Consider the following 22,877-nt stretch of genomic DNA (forward strand, 5'->3'; position numbering starts at 1 on the left):
TTATTCTGCACAGAAGAGAAAACAATCAAACAAACACAAAAACTACCTTTGCATTCAGAACTTGTTTGTATGAGAGGAAGATAGAAGCAGTTGTATCTCTTGCAAAATTCTCTTACTATTATTGGACACATTCAGCTTTGCTTTTGCAAGGAGATCTTTGATGTTAGTCTCGGAGTAGGACATGTGAAAAGTAGAGAAATTACTTCTGTATTCTTCAATTTTATCTAGAAAACAGAAAACACTGTGTAAGTAAACGCCAAATTACAAACTACAAGATCATCCAAGAAAAGCATGGACTTGTGGAAAATATTAATCCCTGAAGACCCACAAGTTTCACATAAAAATTCTTTATCACATTAAGGTAACGCTGGAGCCAGCAACATGAGAAAGCAGAAGTTCAATCAAAATCCAGAGGTACTTATTTGATCACCAGCTTTATCAGTTATCTAAGAGAGACAGAGAAATCTGCACCAACCTGTTCCTCACCAGTAACTATAAGGGAAACAGTAATAAATATCCCCAATTTGGATAGTCTAGCTTCTAAATGTGATATCTCCTCAACTTCTTTTTAATGGACTGAATGCAGTCCAGGATAGCATTGGCCTTCTTGGCCACAAGGGCACATTACTGCCACCCAGTCAGCCTGCTGTCCAATAGGACTCCTGGGTCCCTCTCTGCAGAGCTGATCTTCAGCAGGTCAGCCCCCAGCCTGTACTGGTGATTGGGGTTATTCCTCCCCAGGTGCAGTTCCCTGAACTTGTCCTTGTTGAACTAAATGAGGTTCCTCTTGGCCCATCCCTCCTGCAGCCTGTCAAGGTCCCTCTGAATGGCAGCACAGCCCTTTGGGATATCAGCCACTCTTCTGAGCTTTGTGTTATCAGCCAACTTGCTGAGGGTGCACTCTGTTCCACGTCCAGGTCGTTGATGAATAAATTAAACAACAGTGGACCCAGTACTGACACCTGGGAGACACCGCTAGCTACAGGCCTCCAACTAGATTCCGCACTACTGAGCACAACCCTCTGAACTCTACCATCCAGCCAATTGCCAGTCCAACTCGCTGTCCACTCATCTAGGCTGCACTTCCTGAGCTTGATATAGAGAACAAACCAAAGATTACATAAAATCTTTTAGCCATGAGTACAGACATGCATTTATCTGAGAGAGTGAGGGTAAATCCTACATATTAACACCTGCACAAGCATCTGTTGATTATGAATAGAGCCTACTCTCTTCCTTTTCTTCTGTACCCATTTACGATAGCACTAGGTAAAAGAGGACTCTCAAATGCTTGGCACCAGAAGTTGAAGATATGAAATGCAAGTACATAGAGACAAATATATGTTACCAAAACAATTCACTTTGTTGAAGAGCGGAAAGTGCATGACTGTAGGGCACGACTTGTCTCCTTGAAAGATATAACAATCAGAAGGGTTTTTCTTGTCCATTTCCTCCTTCTCTATCTTGGGAAATGGAATACCATTTTTCTGGCAGTAGTCAGCTGCTTTCTCGACGGTCTGAGACATAGAGAAATTGTATACATCTTTTATCTTGTTTGTTTGTTTTTGAAAACCTAGAAAAAATCAATCCTCTCTCCAGTAATAAAATTAATATGTACAAAATGATGATAGTTTCTTACACAACAATAAATTATAACCTAAATTATGTATAAAAATCAAAGTTTTCTTCAGTTCTCTGAGGAACTGACTGAATCAAGAATATAAATGAAAATCCAGCACTTGCTTCTGGAGTCACTTCTAGCAAGAATCTTTGTTTAACAAATTACAGCTACGTCCAGAAAGGCTGACACTGAAAGATATCAAAATTAAAGGGTCTTGACATCTATACAACAGTCTGAAGATATGACAAGATTCACAACCTTTCAGAACAAATTTTGCTTTCCAAAGCAGTCCTCCCATGCTTGCACTCTAGCAAAATTAAAAGGACCAGGTCTTTTCCCTGGGCCCCTTGAACTTCATTTAATCTCAGGACTGGGCCTTCAGCCCCTGTCTGAGCTATCTCCTAGGTGCACTGGTCTCCTACTCATACTCAGCCATGTCTGTATCTTAGCTCTTTTGATCTGGACCCTGACCCATAGACTGACTTCCCAGCTTGACCTTGGAACAGTGTCATTGCTATGGACCTGACCAACAGTAACTAGGTTGGTTACTGGCACCAGAGCTGATACTTTTCTGCCACCAGTGCTGATCCATACTGACTCTCCAGACTGACAATGCCTTCAGAAATATGTTTTAACTTCTGGGTAGCTCTGGAGTGGTCAGGCAGCTGGACTAGATTCTATTCTGTTCTGTTCTGATCTGTTCTATTCTAATTTCTATTCTGTATTTCTACTCTACTCTACTCTACTCTACTCCACTCCACTCTATTCTCAGTGCCTACTGTAATATATGGCAGTCCAAAGCAGCCAGTGCTTCCTGGTGCATTTACCTCCACTGTCCCTGAAGTGACCACACTGAAAAGAGCCAGAGAAGCAGAGTTAGAAATATAAAATAGTAGAAATAAAAATAAATGTAAACCGTATCTTCCCTGCTCAATGAGTAAGGAGTTTTTGTTTAGTTTAGTATTCTTCTCCCTCCTCGTTCCCCCCACAAAATAGAATAAAACAGAGTTAGAAACATAAAATAATAGAAATAAAAATAATTGTAAACAATATCTTCCATGATCACTATCTAAGGAGTTTTAATTTTGTTTTTGTTTGTTTCACTGAGAGTTTAACAACTTCATATTGTTTTAATTGTTTCAAAAAACAGCACAAAAATCTCTAGGAAATACCCTTGCTGTGTCATCTTTGGTTGAATTTTTTCTCCTTTCTCTTCTCCGAGAATTTTCATCCTCTGCAGTTGCTGCAGACTTTTTTGCTGGTGTAACTATTAATACCACATTTCCTCACACTGTATACCTGAAGGATCTCTTTGAAGAATGTCATCAATTACTCTTAAGGAAGGAGTAGTATCAGTTACCCACACAAAAGTTCTGACCAGCCTTAAGGAAAAAAGGGAGACTAAGAAATTTGTGAGCGCTCTCTTTGTTGCTTTTATGCACCTTTGATAACCTGATAGCTTGATAACCTGAGAGCATATCATCAAATACCTGTGAACAAGACAGATAAAGTGCCTCAAGTTCTAAAAATATATGTTTCTGCCAACTGCCTTGAAAAAAAGTCCACGCAATCAACCCCAAAGTAGGTTCTACGAGAGATAACCACATATGTACCTTAAAAGGATCTCCAGAGCTGAAGTCAAAGGAAAGGATAAGATCCGTCTGACGCTGTTTTCTAAGTACCAGAGGATAGGCAGAATTTATTGCCAGGCCAGCATCAATCAAGGAGATGGTTTTGTTTTCGAACAAGTGAGAGGACTGAATGTTAGCTAGTCCAATGGAAAAAAAAAAAAAAGGAAAAAAAAAAAAAAAAGGAAAAAAAAAAGCAATGAGATTCATGAAGACAAATATGTCTATATATATATATATGTATATATATATATGACCAGCCCCAAAAGAGTATATCAGACTTTATTGATTATGCATCCCAAAAATATATAGGAACCTGCATCTCACACCCAACCAGATGTCCAACTGTATTCTCACAGGAGGAATCTACATCCATATGAGCCACCTCTTTCTCTGACTGTAGTCAGTTTTAGACCAAAATTTCTGATGATCTTTTAGAAGAGATTATGCCCCTAGAAATATGCACTAGTCATTTTAAGATAAGATCTTTGAGGGAAAAATGAACAGATGAGCTACCTCAAGATCATGACACTTAAATATATCTGTCTAAAAAAAGGTTTCTGCTTTTAAGCTAGGTGCCCAAACTTCCATTATTTTAAGTGAGCATTCAGTTAGTGCAGGCGATAGAATCTAGAGACCCATGTTACTGTCCATATGCCAGGAACACAACTCATTTTCATTAACTTAGCTGTCTAGTTCCACCTCCTTAGTCTCCTATCTGTGTTCTCCAGGTTCTCCTGCAAATGGGCACAGGGGTTCTGTAGATTTTCTTTTGTACTTTTCACCTTAATGTTGTAGTCCCCTGAACTCAGGGCAGTTTGTGTGATGTTGTATGCCTGTGTTTATGTGACTGAATTGAGCTAGTATCTTATGTGTCTGCAATGATATTGCAGGTCTGGATTCCAGTAGTGTGAAATAAAATTCTGTTTGTGACTTGTTTAGTTGCTGCCCACAATGGGATGCTATTAAGAGAGGGTGGATCTTGGAAAGGAAAGTTATCTAACTTGCTGTATTAAAAAAATAAATAAATGGCAAAGACAGTTTTATTGGTTTAACATCACAAAAGCACAGCCTAAAAGCTCTACCAGATCCCATGCATTCTGCTCCATCAATCAAGTCAGATAACATAACCAGTTTGTATTTTTTGAATCTTAAATAAAAAAAGATTTCATTGGAGTTTCTTACGGCACTTGTAAAGGAAGTTATTAGTTGTTCCCCACATCCAATTTAAAGTACACTTCATTGTTTTAGTCAGGATCCTGAAGATACTCCATAAGCCAGCTAAGAAGAGAGAAAACAATTTAGAACATAGTTGAATCTAGACAACTTCACTTTTTGACTGGTGCAACCAAATCTGGTGAAGATGCATCATGTCAGAAGAACATATGTGCTGATAGTATACAGCCAGCCTTAGTGCCAAGGCCCAAGTGCTTCCAAAGAAAAAGAACCATACTTTTCACTAGTTCAGATAATTAACATCAGTCAGTGGAATCTTAGCCCACTTGAAACAGATTTGAATAAGTCAGTCAAGGCCTGATCTTTTCTGGGTCCCTTGCAACACTCTTGTGGCTCAGAGAGTGTTCTTTCTTTTAATTTTCTTTCCAGCTGAAAGTCCCATGGATAAAGTGAGAGCCAGGTTACAGCCCAGTAGAACAAACTGTGCAAGGTGGGGAATACTGGCAGAAAACCATGAGAAATTCAAGAGATCATGTGAGAAAATGTGAGAAAACCAGCTCAATGCGATAATTTGGAGGACTGTATTGGGCAAAGACAGTCCAGGTGTGATCTGTGTACACAATCCTTGGAACAAGCACAGGAGATTAAAGAAGCAATGGCCATATTTAATCTCATAACACCAACCAATTTGCTCCAGAAGGAGTTGGCAAAAAGGTGCCCATACACAGTGGGTGATGGAACTAGCAGAGCCCTGGATCTACATATGTGATATATCAGCTTAATATTGCAAATGTATTCTAGGAACTTCAACGTGAAATTCTTATTTGAAATTTACTTGTGTCTTGCTTAGACCTCTTCTCGGTCTTTTTGACATAAATCCAAATAATCTTCATTCGACTCACAGTCCAATAAATATTGTAGATAAAAGCTAAATGAGTTCAGTTACTTAAAACTTTAGTGCTAAAAGTAACTAAAAGTTACTCCTATCTAAGCAGATAAAAGGGTGGAGATTTTGATTAGCTGCCAAAAATGCTTGCTATAGGATTTCTTATTTCATGACTTTTTATTTCAAAATGTCTCTAGTGATGGATGTTGCAAATAATACTTGAGAGTACTGCATGCTAAGTAGCTAACAGCAATCCACTGAGAAACCCACTCTTCAACATATACTTCATCAGTTTGGAATGCCTGAGAAGTACAGGTTCACTCTGGAACAAGAATAAATGGGAAACTGATTGTTCAGGATTAGGCCTCCTAATTTATTTACTCAGGAAGGCAGATTCTAATTACTTTCACGAGAACAGAAAGCTTTATGAACATTGAAAACTGGAATATCATTGATACATTCTATAGTATAGTTTTCACTAGATCATCCCACAATGATCCTACATAAGATTTACACTGGAATTTATGTTCACAATCCTCCAAAGATGGATTTTTTTGAAAGCACATACGATATAAAGAGCAATAAAATATATTAAAAATGAGATAAACTTGCCATGCAATGATTGTGACATTTCTTCTGGAGTACCTTCTTGTCCAAGACACTCTGAAAAAATGAAAGTGTTAAAAAATGAAAAAATGAAAGGAAAATGAAGTGGAGAAAAAGCTAAAAGCCAGTGACATTAAAGAAACAAATACACATGAACTTACATGACAACTTTTTCCAACAAATGCATGTGGGCTTTTGTAATAAATCACAGGATTTGTAGAAAAACCTATGAATTTTTCTAAATGTGGTGAGGAGAGCATCACCATTACAGTAAGCATTAATGTGCAATACTTGCCTCTAAATTTCTTTTCTATTTCTTTGCACAGATTAACACAGCTCTCTATTCTTTCCTCCTTTGTTTTCATCACCCAAGTCTTATGCACTTTAAGGCACATTTGGTAGGATGCACGTTTTTTTTCATCTTCTTAAAAAGAGAAAAGAAGAAAAGGAAAGTATAAGAATACACAACAAAGGAATTTGTGAAGTCAGATTACTGAGAATGCAGGTACGAAAAACTCCCACATCATTCACTTGCCTGACAACATTTTCAACAATTTATTGAAGACTTCTTCAGGATCTCTCCCACTTACGGCACACAGCTGAAGTTCTAGTAGAAGCAAAACAGTCTGAGAAAACTCGGTGGTATTTGACATACTTTCTAAGAAAGATGAGATAAAAGTTACATCAGGATGGAATTTATTTTACCAAACATCAGCATGGTGGTATTGATCTAAGTAGATGGTAACTAACATGAATTAGTGAAGATGTAGTCATTGTATCAGATGGAATCTGTAGAAAGCCTGCCCTCATTTGTCTTATCCTAAAAAAGTTTAAACTGGTGAGAGGAACCATGTAGCAAAGTGAATATTTCTCCTTGCTGACAATAAAAACATCTAACAATGAGCTTTTCACATCTGGATGGCTATACAATCATACCAGAATAGAAATAGTCTTTGTTTTCATTCTGGAAGAAAAGCTCCATGAAACACAACAGCAGGAGGAGTAGCAAAAGTTGGAGTAAATGGGAATTAGTTACGTGTTGAAGACCTTACAAATTATTACATGTGTGAGAGGGGGAAAAGGGCCTGGATTTCCTTGTACCTTGCCTGACAATCCTAACAGTCCCCTAAGGGATTACATGGGGAAAGCAAATCAGAGTGTTTAATTAAAAAAAAAAAAAAAAAAAAAGGCAAAAAAGCACAAAGAATCACAATAACCCACCATGACCATATCCATATGGGCTGCATATCCTTGTCTCACAGGAACTTAGTAAGCTTTGTAACAACCACTCGATATAGTCTAGAAATAAATAAATAAAAATATAATTAAAATAAGAATACCCCTTCTCATAAAATAGTCACTGTCTTTCAGTAAAAGACATCAAGAAATCTAGCCTTGCACTTACATGTAAATATAAGTACAGTTCCATTTTAGATTCCTTGAAAGATCTCCCCTGTCTTCTGTCTGGCACTCTAGAAGAGCACTATTCTCCTACTGGTTCTGTTCATCACTCATAGATCTGCATTTTAAGTGTCAGATAAAGAGTGAAGCAAAGAAGGACCAAGTAACTCAACTTTATGCATGTCCTTTGCCACCAGGATTCCTGCCTGCCTCCATTTCAGCAGCAGGTCCACATTTTACTTAGTCTTCCTTTTGATGATTATGTACCTACAAAGCCCTTCTTGTTGCCCTTAACATCCCGCAGCAGATGTAGTCATGACTGACACTTCAAGTCTCAATTAGCAGTATATTCAATGCCCATGTGTAATTTGAAGTGCCCACGGGTAATTTGAAGTACATGCTCAATTTGTAATTTGAACACAGAGGCAACAGAAAAAAATAGAGTACCTAGTATAGCCTTTAGATTTTCTTCCATGCTTCCCAAAGCACTCCCCCATAAGCCTGAAAGGAAAAAAAAAAAAAAAAAAAAAAAAAAAAAAAAAAAAAAGTGGTTAAAATACTTGTTTTATGTTTGTCTTACTAAGAATTCAATCCAAGATTGCCTTTCAATAGTACACTCCTCTTACCTAACTTTCAAAACCTATAAGGTAGAAGTCTAAATCAAAACTACTTGCATAGTTTTCCCTTATTGTCCACTGAAAGGATTATACAGCTTAAAATCTGATTTATTCCTTCTTCCTCGTGCCAGGTCTACAGTTCAGTGGGCTATTTTTTATTTTCTTACATTAAGACCAGTATCCCATGGCAACCACTGAATACTCTCACACTGTAGAACTCTTGGTTGAACACTTCCCTGGGCAGACCCCACACATGAGACCAGAGCCATAAGTACTCTTCATTTCTTCACTGTGTTTTGATTATTATTTTTTTTTCTGTCTGAATTAATTAAATAGCCAGAATTAGAGTGGATTTTATGTTTGTTTGTTGAGTTTGTGTTTTGTTTTGTTTTGTTTTGTTTTTCTTAGAGGGAATGATAGAGCATGTTCTGAGGAGACTGGAGCATGAAGTGATTAAATGCAAGATGTGTTTAAGGGTGATACATGTATTTAGATGTGTTGTAGACAAGTGAGATGATATTTGCAGCTGTAGGTAGGGAATAAAAAGATTTGGCACCTGGACTGAAACAGAGTGAAACAAATTGAAATAATAGGAGGAACCAGTCCTCACAGGGTGCATCTGATTTGGGAAGCATCACTCCCTGTAAAGTAAATATGCTGAGATTATAAAACATTTAGACAGTTAGGCTGGGAATATTTTACTAACTTTACTAACCTAGGATGGAGGTCTCTAATTTTCCTTAATGACCACATAAAACCGGTCAGTTTAGGTAGTGGAGAGTAGAGAGGTATTCAGATGTTCCCATTTGGACGTTTAAAGAGAGACAAACTGGTCTCCAGAATTCTCCGTTACTATGCATGCATACGTAATATATATACACACACAAAATGCAATAATAGCTACATTATTATAACCTGCAGAAAGATACAGAATAGTATACCTGTTTATATATATATATATATATCCATATATACCTGTATATATATACAGAATACAAATATATATAGATAGATAGATATTCTGCAAAGAAGAATCAGGAAGATTTACCTTGCATGTAACAAATGGTTTTCTTCTTATTCTTCTCCATCAGTGTACCCTTTTCAAATTTACTTCCAAAGTTCTCCGTACTCACAAAAGCACCCAAGGCAGTATATCCAGCCTCATGTGGAGTGAATTCAAACCAGGTCTCTGAGAAAATCAAAGAATATTGTGTTTTGTCACACAATATTCAGAAGTATAGCTGACCTCACCATCCCAAGATAGCATTCAGGTTGTTTTTCTTTTCCTTTCTCAAATCACCTGACTTTAGCTGACAAAGATGAATTTTCATATGGGGAACAAAGATAGTCATAGCATGCTATGTCTGCTGCTTTTTATGCTCTTGGTATCCTTTATAACCTGGCCTCCAACTGCTACACCTGAAAGGTCTGGGATTCCTGCAGATCATCCGTCAAATTGTACAGCTCTGAATAAATCTCTCAGATGTGCTCATAGGTCTCTCAATGCTTATAAACTAAGAGAGTCCTTCTGCTCATGTGGCGTGACTGCCCTAATACACTTTAGTGTCAGTGAAGAGAAGAGAAAGGGCTTGATTCAAGTACCTGCATATATGTTACCAGGGACTTATGGTACCAGGGACCTATCCTGAACTGAGTCATCTGCCTGGAGCTGACTGTTATGATGTAGGATGGAAAGGAAGCCCATACTGTTATAGAGGAGTAGGTGAAGTAGGCAGAGTATGGTAAGAGTGAGGCAAGGGTTAACCACTCTGCCTGCTCTGTGCTACGTGCTCTGCAATGAAAGGGTTAGGCCTTCTGCCTAGAAGTTAGGACCTGATCACTTTGTCTCTGCCCAGAGCTATAAACATTGGCCTGAGCACTTTCATCTGATGGGCTGGGAACAACAAACAAATTATTTGAGAGAAACACCAAAATTCCTGTTTTGAGAAAAAATCAGCTTCAGAGAAGATCAAGGCCTCAGGAACACATAACAAAGGATTGGTGCCAACCCAAGGCCCACACCTGTCCTGTGCCAAAGCTCTGTTTTGCATGGAATAAGGGAAGATGTTTTGCAGAGTTGGGACTGCTGTAACAATATGATTGTATATGTTTGCATAGTGCCTTATTGCAAATAGTATATAAACTACTGCAAATTTTGTGTGTGTGCTCTCTCCCGCTCATCTCCCTAATTGAGCAGCTGTCTGATGATCATGACTAAATCTTACTAAAAACGTTTACTAAAAGGAGGTACAAATTCCCCCTTTGTCACAGAACATCCTGAGTCACTTTTATGACATAAGGATTCTCAAATGTGAATAGAGAGAACTTTACAAAAGAACTGAGCCCCTCTGAATACTCAGGTGGAGGCCAAGGAGTTCTATGATGGCACCAAATGTCTATATTCCAGCTTCTACATTGTCGTGGTGCAGACCCTCGCTCCACCTCGCCCCCTCACCTCCAGCAACTCTTCAATGTCAGGCTTGCCATTGTTACAAGTGCAGTGAGTTGGGATGATTAGGCACTCCCTAACTTAACCTGGAACTTCTTCTACCTGGCTACCTGAACTGTACAATTTGGAAAGTACTAGAATTGTATGGTTGGTTTGGCAACACAAGGATTACCTAACCTGAATTGTGGCCAGAATGGAAAAATACCGACCAAAGCCAATCATCTCACAGTCCTATAAATACCGGTCCTAAGCAAAAAGCCCCCTTGAGCTCTCCAGGACCACAGTGAGCTGTGACCTAGGATCTTTCCCTGAGGAGGGATGCCTATTAGGGCAGACTCCTTGAGGTTCAGTGATTGTCTGCTGAATAAGCTGAGTCAGGCGAAGGTGAGTACTTCAACAAAAGAAGAAAATTCCTTGGTGAAGTTCTTCGTTCTTTGTGAAACTCAATGGGTTGAGTTTAGAAAACCCCCAATCCCTTGTTGTATAGAAATCACCTGTCCCTTGCTCTACAGAAATTGCTAATACCTTGCCGTTAAGTCTTGTGTGTGAGCACTGCTATTTACAAATCTTTAACTAAGTCACTGTATGGATTGCAGCAAATGCTATTGACTTCTTGTATTAAATATGATAATGATTAACTAATGATTAAATGCTGCTAAGGAAAAAAAACATACAAACTAATTTGTGATTTACCGTAAAGGAATTAGTACATCTTAAATTGCTGCTACATGAGACCTGCATAAAATTTCATCTGCAACCTACATTTTGAAGATCTATTTTATTGATGTCTTATCTAATCTGTGTAGTCTATTCTGTTCTGGAGTTGTCTCACTCTCCTATCATGCAGGTGACCTTTACAGAATGTGATTCAGCCCCTGGAAGTGCCTCTTTTTCACCATTATTTGTCAAAATGGGGTTCGATATCAGCACAGTTTATGTCTGCCATTACCTTAAGGGAACCTAATGGTATTTAAGATATCTGATGGTATTTAAAATACTGTAAGATGAACCCATATTTACCTGGAGAGCTTGCACCCACTTTACTCAGTTTTTCCTTATCCACTGCTGCATAAATTGGGTAAGGGTTTATTCCATTCTCTGAGGCATCCCTGTAATCAGTCAGCTTGTTCTCATCAAACTGGAAAATAAGTATGAACATCAGTTGTTGTTCCTTCCTTCCATACTACTGGGGATAACCCCATTTTGGAGAATGGAGTTGGATTAACCTCTCTACCTTTACATATCAAGAGATTAGACATAATGCTCTAAAATGTTGCTTCAATTTATGCAACTCCTCAAAACATTCACCAAAGTCAAATTCAGTTGCAATTACTTTGAGATTTTCAAAACATTCAAAAGGTATTTGTAATTAGTTTCTTACCTGATGCAGTATTTTGTATACAACACAGGCCCAGACATCAGTGAGTGAGAAATGTTCATCTTCTGATGACTCCTCTAAATATTCTATTGCCTTCATAACTTTTGAAGTGTCCACTGCAAGAATTTTGATTAGATTCTCTTCCAGGGACTTCAATTTTTCTGACCATTTTGAATCTGTATACAGCATGGACATGCACCTTTTAAGGAGAAAGAAAAATTCGTTCTCTAGTAAAGAGGGAAATGAATAGAGCTCTGATTATTTTTTTCCTTTCAATCTGCATGCAGATATTGGAATGGTTTAAAAAATGTATGGGAAGAAAAAGAACTCATAGGCTTCTCCGCAAGCAAGGAACTTTGCAGCATAGAAGGATGTCATTGTTCCTTGATCATTTGCTTCCCACTTGCATTCTGATAATGTCATTTAATTAATTAGATGACATGAAGCTGAATTTCAGATGGTTACATGACACTTATTTAGGGTAAATTGCTGTAGGAATACAGATTTTGCAGAACTCTTTAGAGGGAAAGATGTGAAGCCTGCTAAGAAACAGATAATCCATTAAAGAACATGGAACAGACTTAAGCAAAATGAATTACATCATGTCACCATTTTTATAAACTTGTGAAATTTTTGGTCTGTTATTAGGACCAATAAATTTGGTACATTTGCAGTGTGGTATCATATCCTACTAAAATATCATCTCTGCTAGCTACTTGCAGAGATGTGAAGGGCTCGGACTGTTCCAAGACCAGCTCTATGGCCCTAATAACACCTAATAAATTAAGGTGTACAGAATTACTTTCTTCATCAAGAGCAGCCTGTTGTCTGTGTATTGACTCTGTACATTGAAGATCATAAAATCATAGAATCATAGAATAGTTTGAGGTGGAAGTGACCCTAAAGATAACCTATTTCAATCTCTCCCTTTAATGGGCACAAACAACTCCCACTTGATCTGGCTGCCCAAAGCCCCATCCAGTCTGTCCTTGAACATCTGCAGGGATGGGACATCCACAACTTCTCTGGAAAATCTGTTCCAGTGCCTCACCACCCTAATAGTCAAGCACTTCATAGAATCATAGAATTATTCAAGTTGGAAAAGACCTCTAAGGTCATCTAGTCCAACATTTAACCTAGCACTGACAAGTTCACCACTAAGCCATGTTTCTAAGTTCTACATCAGAATGTTTTTTGAAGACCTCCAGAGATGGTGACTCAACCACTTCCCTGGGCAGACTATTCCAATGCCACACAACCCTTTCAGTAAAGAAATTTCTCCTAATATCCAACCTAAATCTCCTCTGGCAAAGCTTGAGGCCATTTCCCCTCACCTTATCACTTGGTGTTTGGGAGAAGAGACTGATCCCCACTTCATTACAACCTCTTTTAAGGTAATTGTAAAGTACCATAAGGTCTCTCTGAGCCTTTTTTTCTATAAGCTAAATAACCCCAGCTCCTTCAGCTGCTCCTCATAAGACTTGTTCTCTAGACCCTTCACCGGATTTGTTGCCCTTCTTTGGGTTCTCTAGAGCCTTCACCAGCTTTGTTGCCTTTCTTTGGACATGCTCCAGCACCTCGATGTCCTTCTTGTAGTGGGGGGCCCAAAACTGAACACTATGTTCATGGTGTTCATACCAGAGCTGGGTACAAGGGGAAAATCACTTCCTTAGTCCTGCTGACCACACTATTTCTGATACAAGCCAGGATGCTTTTGGCCTTCTTAGCCACCTGAGCACATTGCTGGCTTGTATTCAGATGGCTAGTGACCAATACCCCCAGGTCCCTATCTGCCGGGCAGTTCTCCAGCCACTCTCCCCCAAGCCTGTAGCACTGGTTGGAGTTGTTGTGCACCAAATGCAGGACCCAGCACTTAGACTTGTTGAACCTCATACAGTCGGCCTTAGCCCACCAGTCCAGCCTATCCAGATTCCTCTGCAGAGCTCTCCTGTCCTTGAGCAGATCAATACTCGTGCCTAACTTGGTGTCATCTGAAAACTTACTGAGGGTGCACTCGATTCCCTCATCCAGATCATTGATAAAGATATTGAAGACAACTAGCCCTAATACTGAGCCCTGGAGGACACCACGAGTGACCAGCCTCCAACTGGATTTAACTCCATTCGTCACAACTCTTTGGGCCCAGCTACCCAGCCAGGTTTTAACCCAACAAAGCATACACCTGCCCAAGCCTTGAGTACCCAACTTCTTCAGAAGAATGCTGTGGGAAACAGTGTCAAAAGCCTTACTGAAGGTGAAGGTGATGTGGTAGACCACATCTACAGCCTTTCCCTTGTCCACTGAGCACATCACCTTGTCATAGAAGGAGATCAGGTTTGTCAAGCAGGATCTGCCTTTGATAAACCCATGCTGACTGGACCTTGTCAGGGCCTGATCAACCCTGGGCCAGGGTTGTCCTGCAAGTTCTGTGTGATGGCACTCAGGATAAGCTGCTCCACAAGCTTTCCCAGCACCAAACTCAGACTGACATTTCTTCTTAATATATCTAATTTCAACCTACCTCTTTTAGTTTAAAACCATTATGCTTTGTCCTATCACTACACTCTCTGTTAAAGAGTTCCTCTTCAGCTTTCTCATGAGGCCCTCTTTAAATACTGGAAGGCTGCTGTAAGGACTCCCTGGAGCCATTTCTTCTCCAGGCTGAACAACCACAACTCCCTCACCCTGTCTTTGTAGAAGAGGTGCTCCGGCCCTCTGATCATCTTCGTGACTCTCTTCTAGACTTGCTCTAACAGGTCCATGTCATTATTATGTTGGAGCTGAATACTGTTCTCTAGATGGGGTCTCATGAGAGCAGAGAAGAGGGAGAGAATCACCTCCTTCAACCTACTGGCCATGCTTGTTTTGATGCAGCCCAGGGTATGGGCTTGGCTTTCTGGGTTACCAGCACACATTGCCAGCTCCTGTTGAGTTTTTCATCCAGCAACACTGCCAGCTCCTTCTCCTCAGGGCTATTATCAGTCCATTCACAGCACAGCCTGTATTTGTGCTTAGGATTGCCCCAGACCAGAAGCAGGACCATACACTTGGCGTTGTTTGAACTTCATGAGGTTCAAAGAGGCCCACCGGTCAAATCTGTCTAGGTCGTTCTGGATGGCATCCTATCCGTCTACTGTGAGGATGTTTGGGATTAGTGCAGACACCACATAGGGCTTCTAACCACAGATAGTGACACTTGAGGTGTAAAGTGTCCAAGACTTCCATAGGAGCTGTAGACCTGTGTCCTTGTGAACCACCTGAATAAAACCAGAATTTTCTTCTATAACATCTAAGCTGTTGCTATAAGTCTATCTTTACAGATCATAAACCTATCCCCTTAAATAAAAGAGAAGGCTAGGTGTATATTTCACATACAGGCACATGTATTTAGTTGTCTAAATTAAGTATGCAACAATCCATGCATGTCGCTGACAATGGTGCACACAGACTTTAAAGTAAAATGGCTCCTGTTCCCGAATGTCGTTTCTTTCCATTGCATAAAAGATACATCTGAAAAGTAAATCAAGTACAAAATTTAAGAGAATAACCATGCATATGTATAACGTTATTTAACGTGTCATGTGTGTGAGACATCACTACAAATTTAGTAGATTTGATGCAGTTTATGTAGGAGACCCAGTGCTTTTCCCAACAGGCAGGGGGCAGGCAAAGTAGGTAAAATGGTACTAGGTGTTTACATTTATGCACCTTGAGTCATTCCCATACACTCGAAAGATGTAGCTAAGTTTTATAGGCCCTTTCTAAACGTAACATAGCCTCTATCAAACAAGCCCCTTTACTTCTGAGTAGTATGATACCCGGAAGTTTTCAACATTTTCCTAGCTGGTTGTCACTTTTCTGCTCTCCTCATCGTCATTAACCTGTAAACAAGGGGAAATATATCTTCAAGAAGGTAAGACAGAGTTAGCTTAATTGAGAGGCTCTTCCTCTCTAGGGATGAAAGATCAGTCTTGCTGGACTGTAGGTGATATTATAAGTATTTCCTCTGCCTCTCACCTTTTTACAGGCCACATCTCACCGGCCGCTAGGTTCATCAGTTGTGAGCCCCATACAGGGTTCTGAACAGTGAAGAAAGTGTCAGATTTCTACTGAATCTATGAAGCAGTTCACTTACTATCACACCAGTCAACAGGTACCTACCAAGTGGATCCAGACACCCCACACAGATACATGACAGCATCCAAGATATTCTGATTTTTCAGCTCCACCAAGGTTCCTAGCAGGGCTATCATAGCACGCAGGCCTCCTCCTGATCCCAGAACAACAATGTTAGGTACATTATTCTGAGGAGAGGAAGACAGAAAACACCAGTACATAAAGGTTAATCTTGATGCACTCTTTTTAGAGCAAAGGCTTAACAAACAGTCAGGGATAAGGGCCCTTGAAGTTCTCAACTCACCTGTTAGTTTTGTTTAGGACACATTCCATAATCTACCTGCTTTCCCCTATTTCTCTTTTCCCTTTACATAACGGTCACAAATTATGTTCTCCTTTATATTGTCTCACCATGAATGAACCGCACTTGTCTTTCTGATACGCAATTTTGTTCCGACTATGTTTCTGTGATGTTGCTTTAAAATATAACTATATCTTGAGAAGTATGTACTGTGTTTCTCTGTTCCCTTTCCGTCACCAAGACCTTTATTTTTTATTTTTTTCCAAAAGTGAAAGATAGAACTATTATAGCCAGCCAAGACATTTCTAAAGAAGTATGCTGTACTGCATTTGACTAGATTAAAGTCAACTTTCTTTATAGCAGCCACTATGGTGCTGTATTTTGGATTTGAGGCTAGAATGGTACTAATAACACACCAATAATTTGACTGTTACTGAACAGTGCTGCCACGGCATCAAGACTCTCTCATTCCCACTCCACACTCCACCCCCAGAAAGCAGGCTGTGGGTGAGCAGGAGGCTAGGAGGCAACATAATAGGTATGGGACAACTGACCCAGATGGACTAAAGGAATATTTCATACCATGTGATGTTGTGCTGGTTTTGGCTGATACACAGTTAATTTTCTTGAGGTCAATAATATGACCTCACTTCAAATGACAGTCTGTGTTACATCACGGGAGTGTTATCCTTTTTACCTTAACATGATTGTCAGTGCTTACCTCGTCAAAATGAACATCAAATAATTCATGCAGGCACATCTGCACTCTTCTTCTTCTATTCTTAGTGGCTTTTACCTCACCTTCTGAGAGATCGCTAGACAAACGAACTTCATTAGTAACCTGGCATAAAAAGTGAAACACATTCAGGGTAAAACCATTTCTCACTACATAAAATTTAATATACAATATCCATACATATGATCTGGCTCTCCACAGACTAACCAATGTTTACCCTGATTTAATACCTAACATCATCAAAAAGAAGATCAGAGAACTCATGTTTCTAGTATACTTTAAATAGAGGATAGAAGGGCAGAATTCTTGTTGAAACAATTTATCAACTGCAGTCGAATTCAACAATTGATTTCCTTGAGTCAATGATATATCTTTCAGTTAAAAACAAATGTCTAGCTGGAACTAATGTTCACAATAGCCTAAAGAAATATAACTTTCCCAGGTTTCTCTTATAGATCTGATATATGTTTGTGGCAGCATTCATTTCACTTCATTTCATTTCACTTAGATTTCACCCTGAGATCTACAGTACCTGAACATAATAGAATCATAGAATTGCACAAACACCGAACAGTTTTGGTTGGAAGGGACCTTTAAAGGTAATCTAGTTCCAACACTCCGGGCATGTCTGGGAAGACATACCTTCCACTAGACCATGTTGCTCAAAGCCCCATCTAAGCTGGCCATAAACACTTCCAGGGAGGGAGCATCCACAATTTCTCTAGGCAACCTGTCCCAGTGCTTCACCACCCTCATTGTGAAGAATTGCTTCCTTATATCCAATCTAAATTTACTCTCTCTTAGTTTGAAAACATTGCCCCTTGTCCTCTCATTACACACCCTGGTAAAGCATCTCCCAATCTTTTCTGGAGGCTTTCTGTAAGTATTGGAAGACCTCTATAAGGTCTCCCTTTATTGCTCTTTCCTCTTCCTTAGAGAAGGAGACTTCTTTAATTCAAATAACCCCAGCTTTCTCAACCTATCTTCATAGGAGAAGTGTTCCATGCTCTGATCATCTTTGTGGTTCTCCTCTGGACTGTCTGTAATAGGTCCATGTCTCTCTTATGGTGGGGGCCACAGAGCTGGATGCAGTATTCCTAGCAGGATATCATGAAAGCAGAAGAGATTGGGAGAACCATCCCCCTTGATCTGCTGGCCATGGGCTTTTTGATGCAGCCCAGAATAAAATTGGCTTTCTGGGTTGTAAGCACACATTACCAGTTCATGTCAAGTGTTTCATCCACCAGTACCCCCAACTCCTTTTCTGCAGGGCTGCTCTCAATCCATTCATCACATAGTCTGTATTAATATTTGTGATTGCCCGAAGCCAGGTGCAGAACCTTACACTTGGCTTGGCTGAATTCCCAAAATAGAACCCTGAGGGGATGAGACACCACTGGTCTCCACCTGGACATTGAGATATTGACTGCAACTGTTTAATGTGACCATCCAGCTAATTCCTTATGCACTTAGCAACTTCATCTCCCAGTTCCCTGAGCATCCCTGGATGCAACTCATCAGGCCCCATCAACTTGTGCATATTCAGATTCTTCTGATGGTATCGAACCTTGCTTTCTCCTACAGAGGAAGCTTCATTCCCCCGGTCCCTGCCCTGAGATTCTGTGACCTGGGAGGTATTGAATGAGCAATTGCATGTGAATACTGAGGCAAAATATTGTTGAGTACCTCAGCCTTCTCCATGTCAGTTATAGCCATTAACATTTCTTGACATTAACATTAACATCTCTTAACATCAATGGAGAGAAACAACCTCTTCTAGAATACCACTCCTAAACCATATTTCATACACCCCAGAGATACTGTTGCACTGTTCCACTTCACTAGGAAATGCATTCATGATTAGCTCATATGTAGAAATCTGTATTGCAGATGTTTGCAGTCCGTGAGATGAATCCTATCCTTGCTATCATTCATGTTTTGGAGGTTTATCTTTTGATATTATCTAGACAGGAAGACTCAAAAAATTGAAGTTAGTCCCCACAAATACTATGCAGAGTAACATATGCATGAAGTACATAGAACATCCATTTTCAAAATCATTATTACGTAAGTGTCATAGAATATGGACAATGAAGCAGACAGAAGAAGAATTAGAAAATAGAGAGGGAAACTAGGGTAAGGGAAAGAGCATACCTCGGTAGCCATTGAGATGTCTGTCTTGGTATCCTATAGATCTCTGAAAAAGTTATGAAGAGCAATGTTTTAGTTCAGAGTAAGTTTGCAACTGGAAAGGAGCTGAATTTATTACTTCCAAGTTTGTTTGGGGAGGGGGGGGGAGGAAGAAGAAAAGTAATGTTTAACACAAGGACTGAGTAATTGTTATGTTGCATCATGCTAGTCACCACAAATCCTAGGGATTCATGATTTACAGACTGGTGGCTTTGGTTGCTCCGCCTTAGCAACACTGCCCATATTCCTGTAACTGCTATCGAATGTTATCATTTGAACAAGACTTCTTATGCTAAAAACATTCATAAATACTGTGTACATCTAAAGGCAATAAGAAGACCAATGTTAGCCTAAACATGTATACAAGTATTATACTACTACCGTATAACTGTTTAGGCTACCATTGGTCTTTTACTGGCTATTAATGGTTAGTTGACTCAGATTGATTTGATAATTTATATCAGAAAGCAGTTTGGAGTTCCCAGCATTCTGCTTCTTAAGAAGAGAATGGAAGTTCGGCATAAGCGAAACCTGGTGGGACGAGTCCTGTGACTGGGGTGTTGCGATAGATGGTTACAGGCTCTTCAGGAGGGACAGGCAGGGAAGGCGAGGTGGTGGGGTGGCGATGTATGTGAAGCAGCGGCTGGACTGTGTGGAACTTCAGGTCGGCGATGGCAAAGTTGAGAGCCTCTGGGTAAGGATCAAGGGACGAACGAATAAAGGGGATGTCGTTGTGGGAGTCTATTACAGACCGCCTGGCCAGGACGATAGCGCCGATAAATTATTCTTTACAGAACTAAGAGAGGCCTCGAGATTAACTCCCCTTGTCCTTATGGGGGACTTCAACTTGCCGGACGTTAACTGGGAGTGCCACACAGCTGACACAAGCAAGTCCAGGAGGTTCATGAAGCACCTAGATGATAACTTCTTGGTGCAGGTGCTAACGGAGCCAACTAGGAAAGGTGCCCTCCTAGACCTGTTGCTAGTAAACAGAGAGGGTCTGGTGGGAGATGTGGTGATTGGTGGCCGCCTCGGCCATAGCGACCATGAAGTGGTTGAGTTCAATATTTATGGTGACAGAAGGAAAAGTGCCACCAAAACCTCATCCCTAGATATGGGGAAAGCGGACTTCAGGCTGCTCAGGGAACTAGTCAGCAAGGTCCCCTGGGAAACTGCTCTTGAAGGCCTCGATGTCCACCAGTGCTGGTCACTCTTTAAGCGATGCCTCCTAGAAGCACAAGATCAGGCAATTCCAAAATATCGCAAGTCAGGCAGGCGGGGAAGGAGGCCGGCGTGGCTGACCAGGAATGTTCTAATGGAGATTAGGCGGAAACAGAGAGTGTTTTGCTACTGGAAGGAGGGCCAGGCGTCATGGAAAGAATACAGGGATGCTGTTCGTGTTTGTAGGGAGAAAGTTCGAGTGGCCAAAGCACAGCTAGAGTTGAAGCTGGCTGTGTCTGTGAGAGAAAATAAAAAGGGTTTTTTTAGATATGTAAATGGAAAAAGGAGAACTAAAGAATACATAGGGCCGCTCCTTGATAGGGAAGGTCTCCTCACAGACGATGACATAGGCAAAGCAGAGACGCTTAACGCCTTCTTTGCCTCTGTCTTCAATGCCGATGATGGGCTTCGGGACCGAGGGTGCCCTGAGCTGGAGGACCGGGACGGTGGGGATGACAAACTCCCAACTGACCCTGAACGTGTGCGGGATTTGCTACTCCACCTGGATCCCTACAAGTCCATGGGTCCGGATGGGATTCATCCCCGGGTGCTGAAAGAGCTGGCGGATGTCATCGCGGAACCTCTTTCAATTATTTTTCAACGATCCTGGGAATTTGGAGAGGTCCCGGTAGACTGGAAGCTGGCAAATGTTGTGCCAATTTTCAAGAAGGGTCAGAAAGAAGACCCTAGCAATTACAGGCCTGTCAGTCTCACGTCAGTGCCTGGTAAAATCATGGAGAAGTTGGTTCTCGGACTTATTGAGGCGCACCTGGGGGACAGAGCAGTCATTGGTCCCAGCCAGCATGGGTTTGTGAAGGGTAGGTCCTGCCTAACTAACCTGATTTCCTTTTATGATAAGATCACCCGTATGGTGGACCAAGGGAAACCAGCTGATGTGATTTTTTTGGACTTCAGCAAGGCTTTTGACACGGTTTCCCATAGGATCCTACTGGACAAAATGTCCACCATACAGCTAAATAAAAACATCATACGATGGGTGAGCAATTGGCTAACGGGCAGGGCCCAAAGGGTTATGGTAAATGGGGCTGCGTCAGGCTGGCGGGCGGTCACCAGTGGGGTCCCTCAAGGCTCCATTTTAGGGCCGGTACTTTTCAATATTTTTATAAACGATCTGGATGTAGGAATAGAGGGTATTTTGAGCAAGTTTGCTGATGACACCAAACTTGGAGGAGTTGTGGACTCAAATGAGGGCGTAAAGGCCTTACAGAGGGATCTGGACAGGTTGGAGAGCTGGGCGATCACCAACCGCATGAAGTTCAATAAGAGCAAGTGCCGGGTCCTGCACCTGGGACGGGGAAACCCTGGCTGCATGTACAGACTGGGCGATGAGACGCTGGAGAGCAGCCTGGAAGAGAGGGATCTGGGGGTCGTGGTAGACAGCAAGTTGAATATGAGCCAGCAGTGTGCCCTGGCAGCCAGGAGGGCCAACCGTGTCCTGGGGTGCATCAAGCATGGCATCGCTAGTAGGTCAAGGGAGGTGATTGTCCCGCTCTACTCTGCGCTGGTGCGGCCTCACCTCGAGTACTGTGTGCAGTTCTGGGCACCACAGTATAAAAAGGACATGAAACTGTTGGAAAGTGTCCAGAGGAGGGCTACGAAGATGGTGAAAGGCCTGGAGGGGAAGACGTACGAGGAACGGCTGAGGTCACTGGGCCTGTTCAGCCTGGAGAAGAGGAGACTGAGGGGAGACCTCATCACAGTCTACAACTTCCTCGTAAGGGGGTGTCGAGAGGCAGGAGACCTTTTCTCCATTAACACTAGTGACAGGACCCGCGGGAACGGGGTTAAGCTGAGGCAGGGGAAATTTAGGCTGGACGTCAGGAGGGGGTTCTTCACAGAGAGGGTGGTTGCACACTGGAACAGGCTCCCCAGGGAAGTGGTCACTGCACCGAGCCTGTCTGAATTTAAGAAGAGATTGGACTGTGCACTTAGTCACATGGTCTGAACTTTTGGGTAGGCCTGTGCGGTGTCAAGAGTTGGACTTGATGATCCTTAAGGGTCCCTTCCAACTCAGGATATTCTATGATTCTATGATTCTATGATTCTAAGTTTTATGATAAAGCGTGAATAACCCTTTGGTATAACACCCAATTGTTAACAACTTAATTTCAAAATTATTCAAAAGGTAACAAACAGGTGTGCACTTGTGTACACAAAACAAACTGAAATATTCATAGAATCATAGAATGGCTTGGGTTAGAAGGGACATTGAAGATCATCTAATTACAACCCCCTTGTCATAAGCTGGAATGCCACCCAGTAGATCAGGTTGCTCAGGGCCTCATCTAACCTGGTCTAGAACACATCCAAGGATGGGGCATCCACAGCCTCTCTAGGCAACCTGTTACAGTGCCTTGCCACTCTCTCAGTGAAGAATTTCCTCCTAATCTCTAATCTAAATCTCCCCACTTTTAGTTAAAAAAAATAAAAATTAAAAAAAAAAAAAGCCACCATTCCCTCTTGTCCTGTCATTATCTGATGCAGCAAAAAGTTGCTCTCCATCTTTCCTATAAGTTCCCTTTAAGTATTG

At 41.0% G+C, this 22,877-nt stretch overlaps 1 protein-coding gene across 1 annotated transcript; it reads right to left on the minus strand.

The window, feature by feature from the left end:
• On the minus strand, positions 1 to 19,168 carry PLA2G4C (phospholipase A2 group IVC; the record flags this gene model as incomplete). The annotated part of the gene is made up of 14 exons (XM_084301136.1): positions 19,070 to 19,168; positions 16,901 to 17,020; positions 15,924 to 16,066; positions 11,766 to 11,961; positions 11,405 to 11,522; positions 8,984 to 9,124; positions 7,766 to 7,819; positions 7,139 to 7,216; positions 6,453 to 6,575; positions 4,435 to 4,530; positions 3,235 to 3,389; positions 1,349 to 1,517; positions 117 to 224; positions 1 to 5 (listed from the first exon to the last, which is right to left on the minus strand). The coding sequence occupies exons 1-14, from the start codon at positions 19,079 to 19,081 to the stop codon at positions 1 to 3; spliced, it is 1,518 nt and encodes a 505-aa protein (XP_084157262.1). The 5' UTR covers positions 19,082 to 19,168.
• Positions 19,169 to 22,877: the final 3,709 nt, after the last annotated feature.

Source organism: Netta rufina, assembly GCF_964035555.1.
Source record: "Netta rufina genome assembly, chromosome: 24".
Classification (NCBI taxonomy): domain Eukaryota; kingdom Metazoa; phylum Chordata; class Aves; order Anseriformes; family Anatidae; genus Netta; species Netta rufina.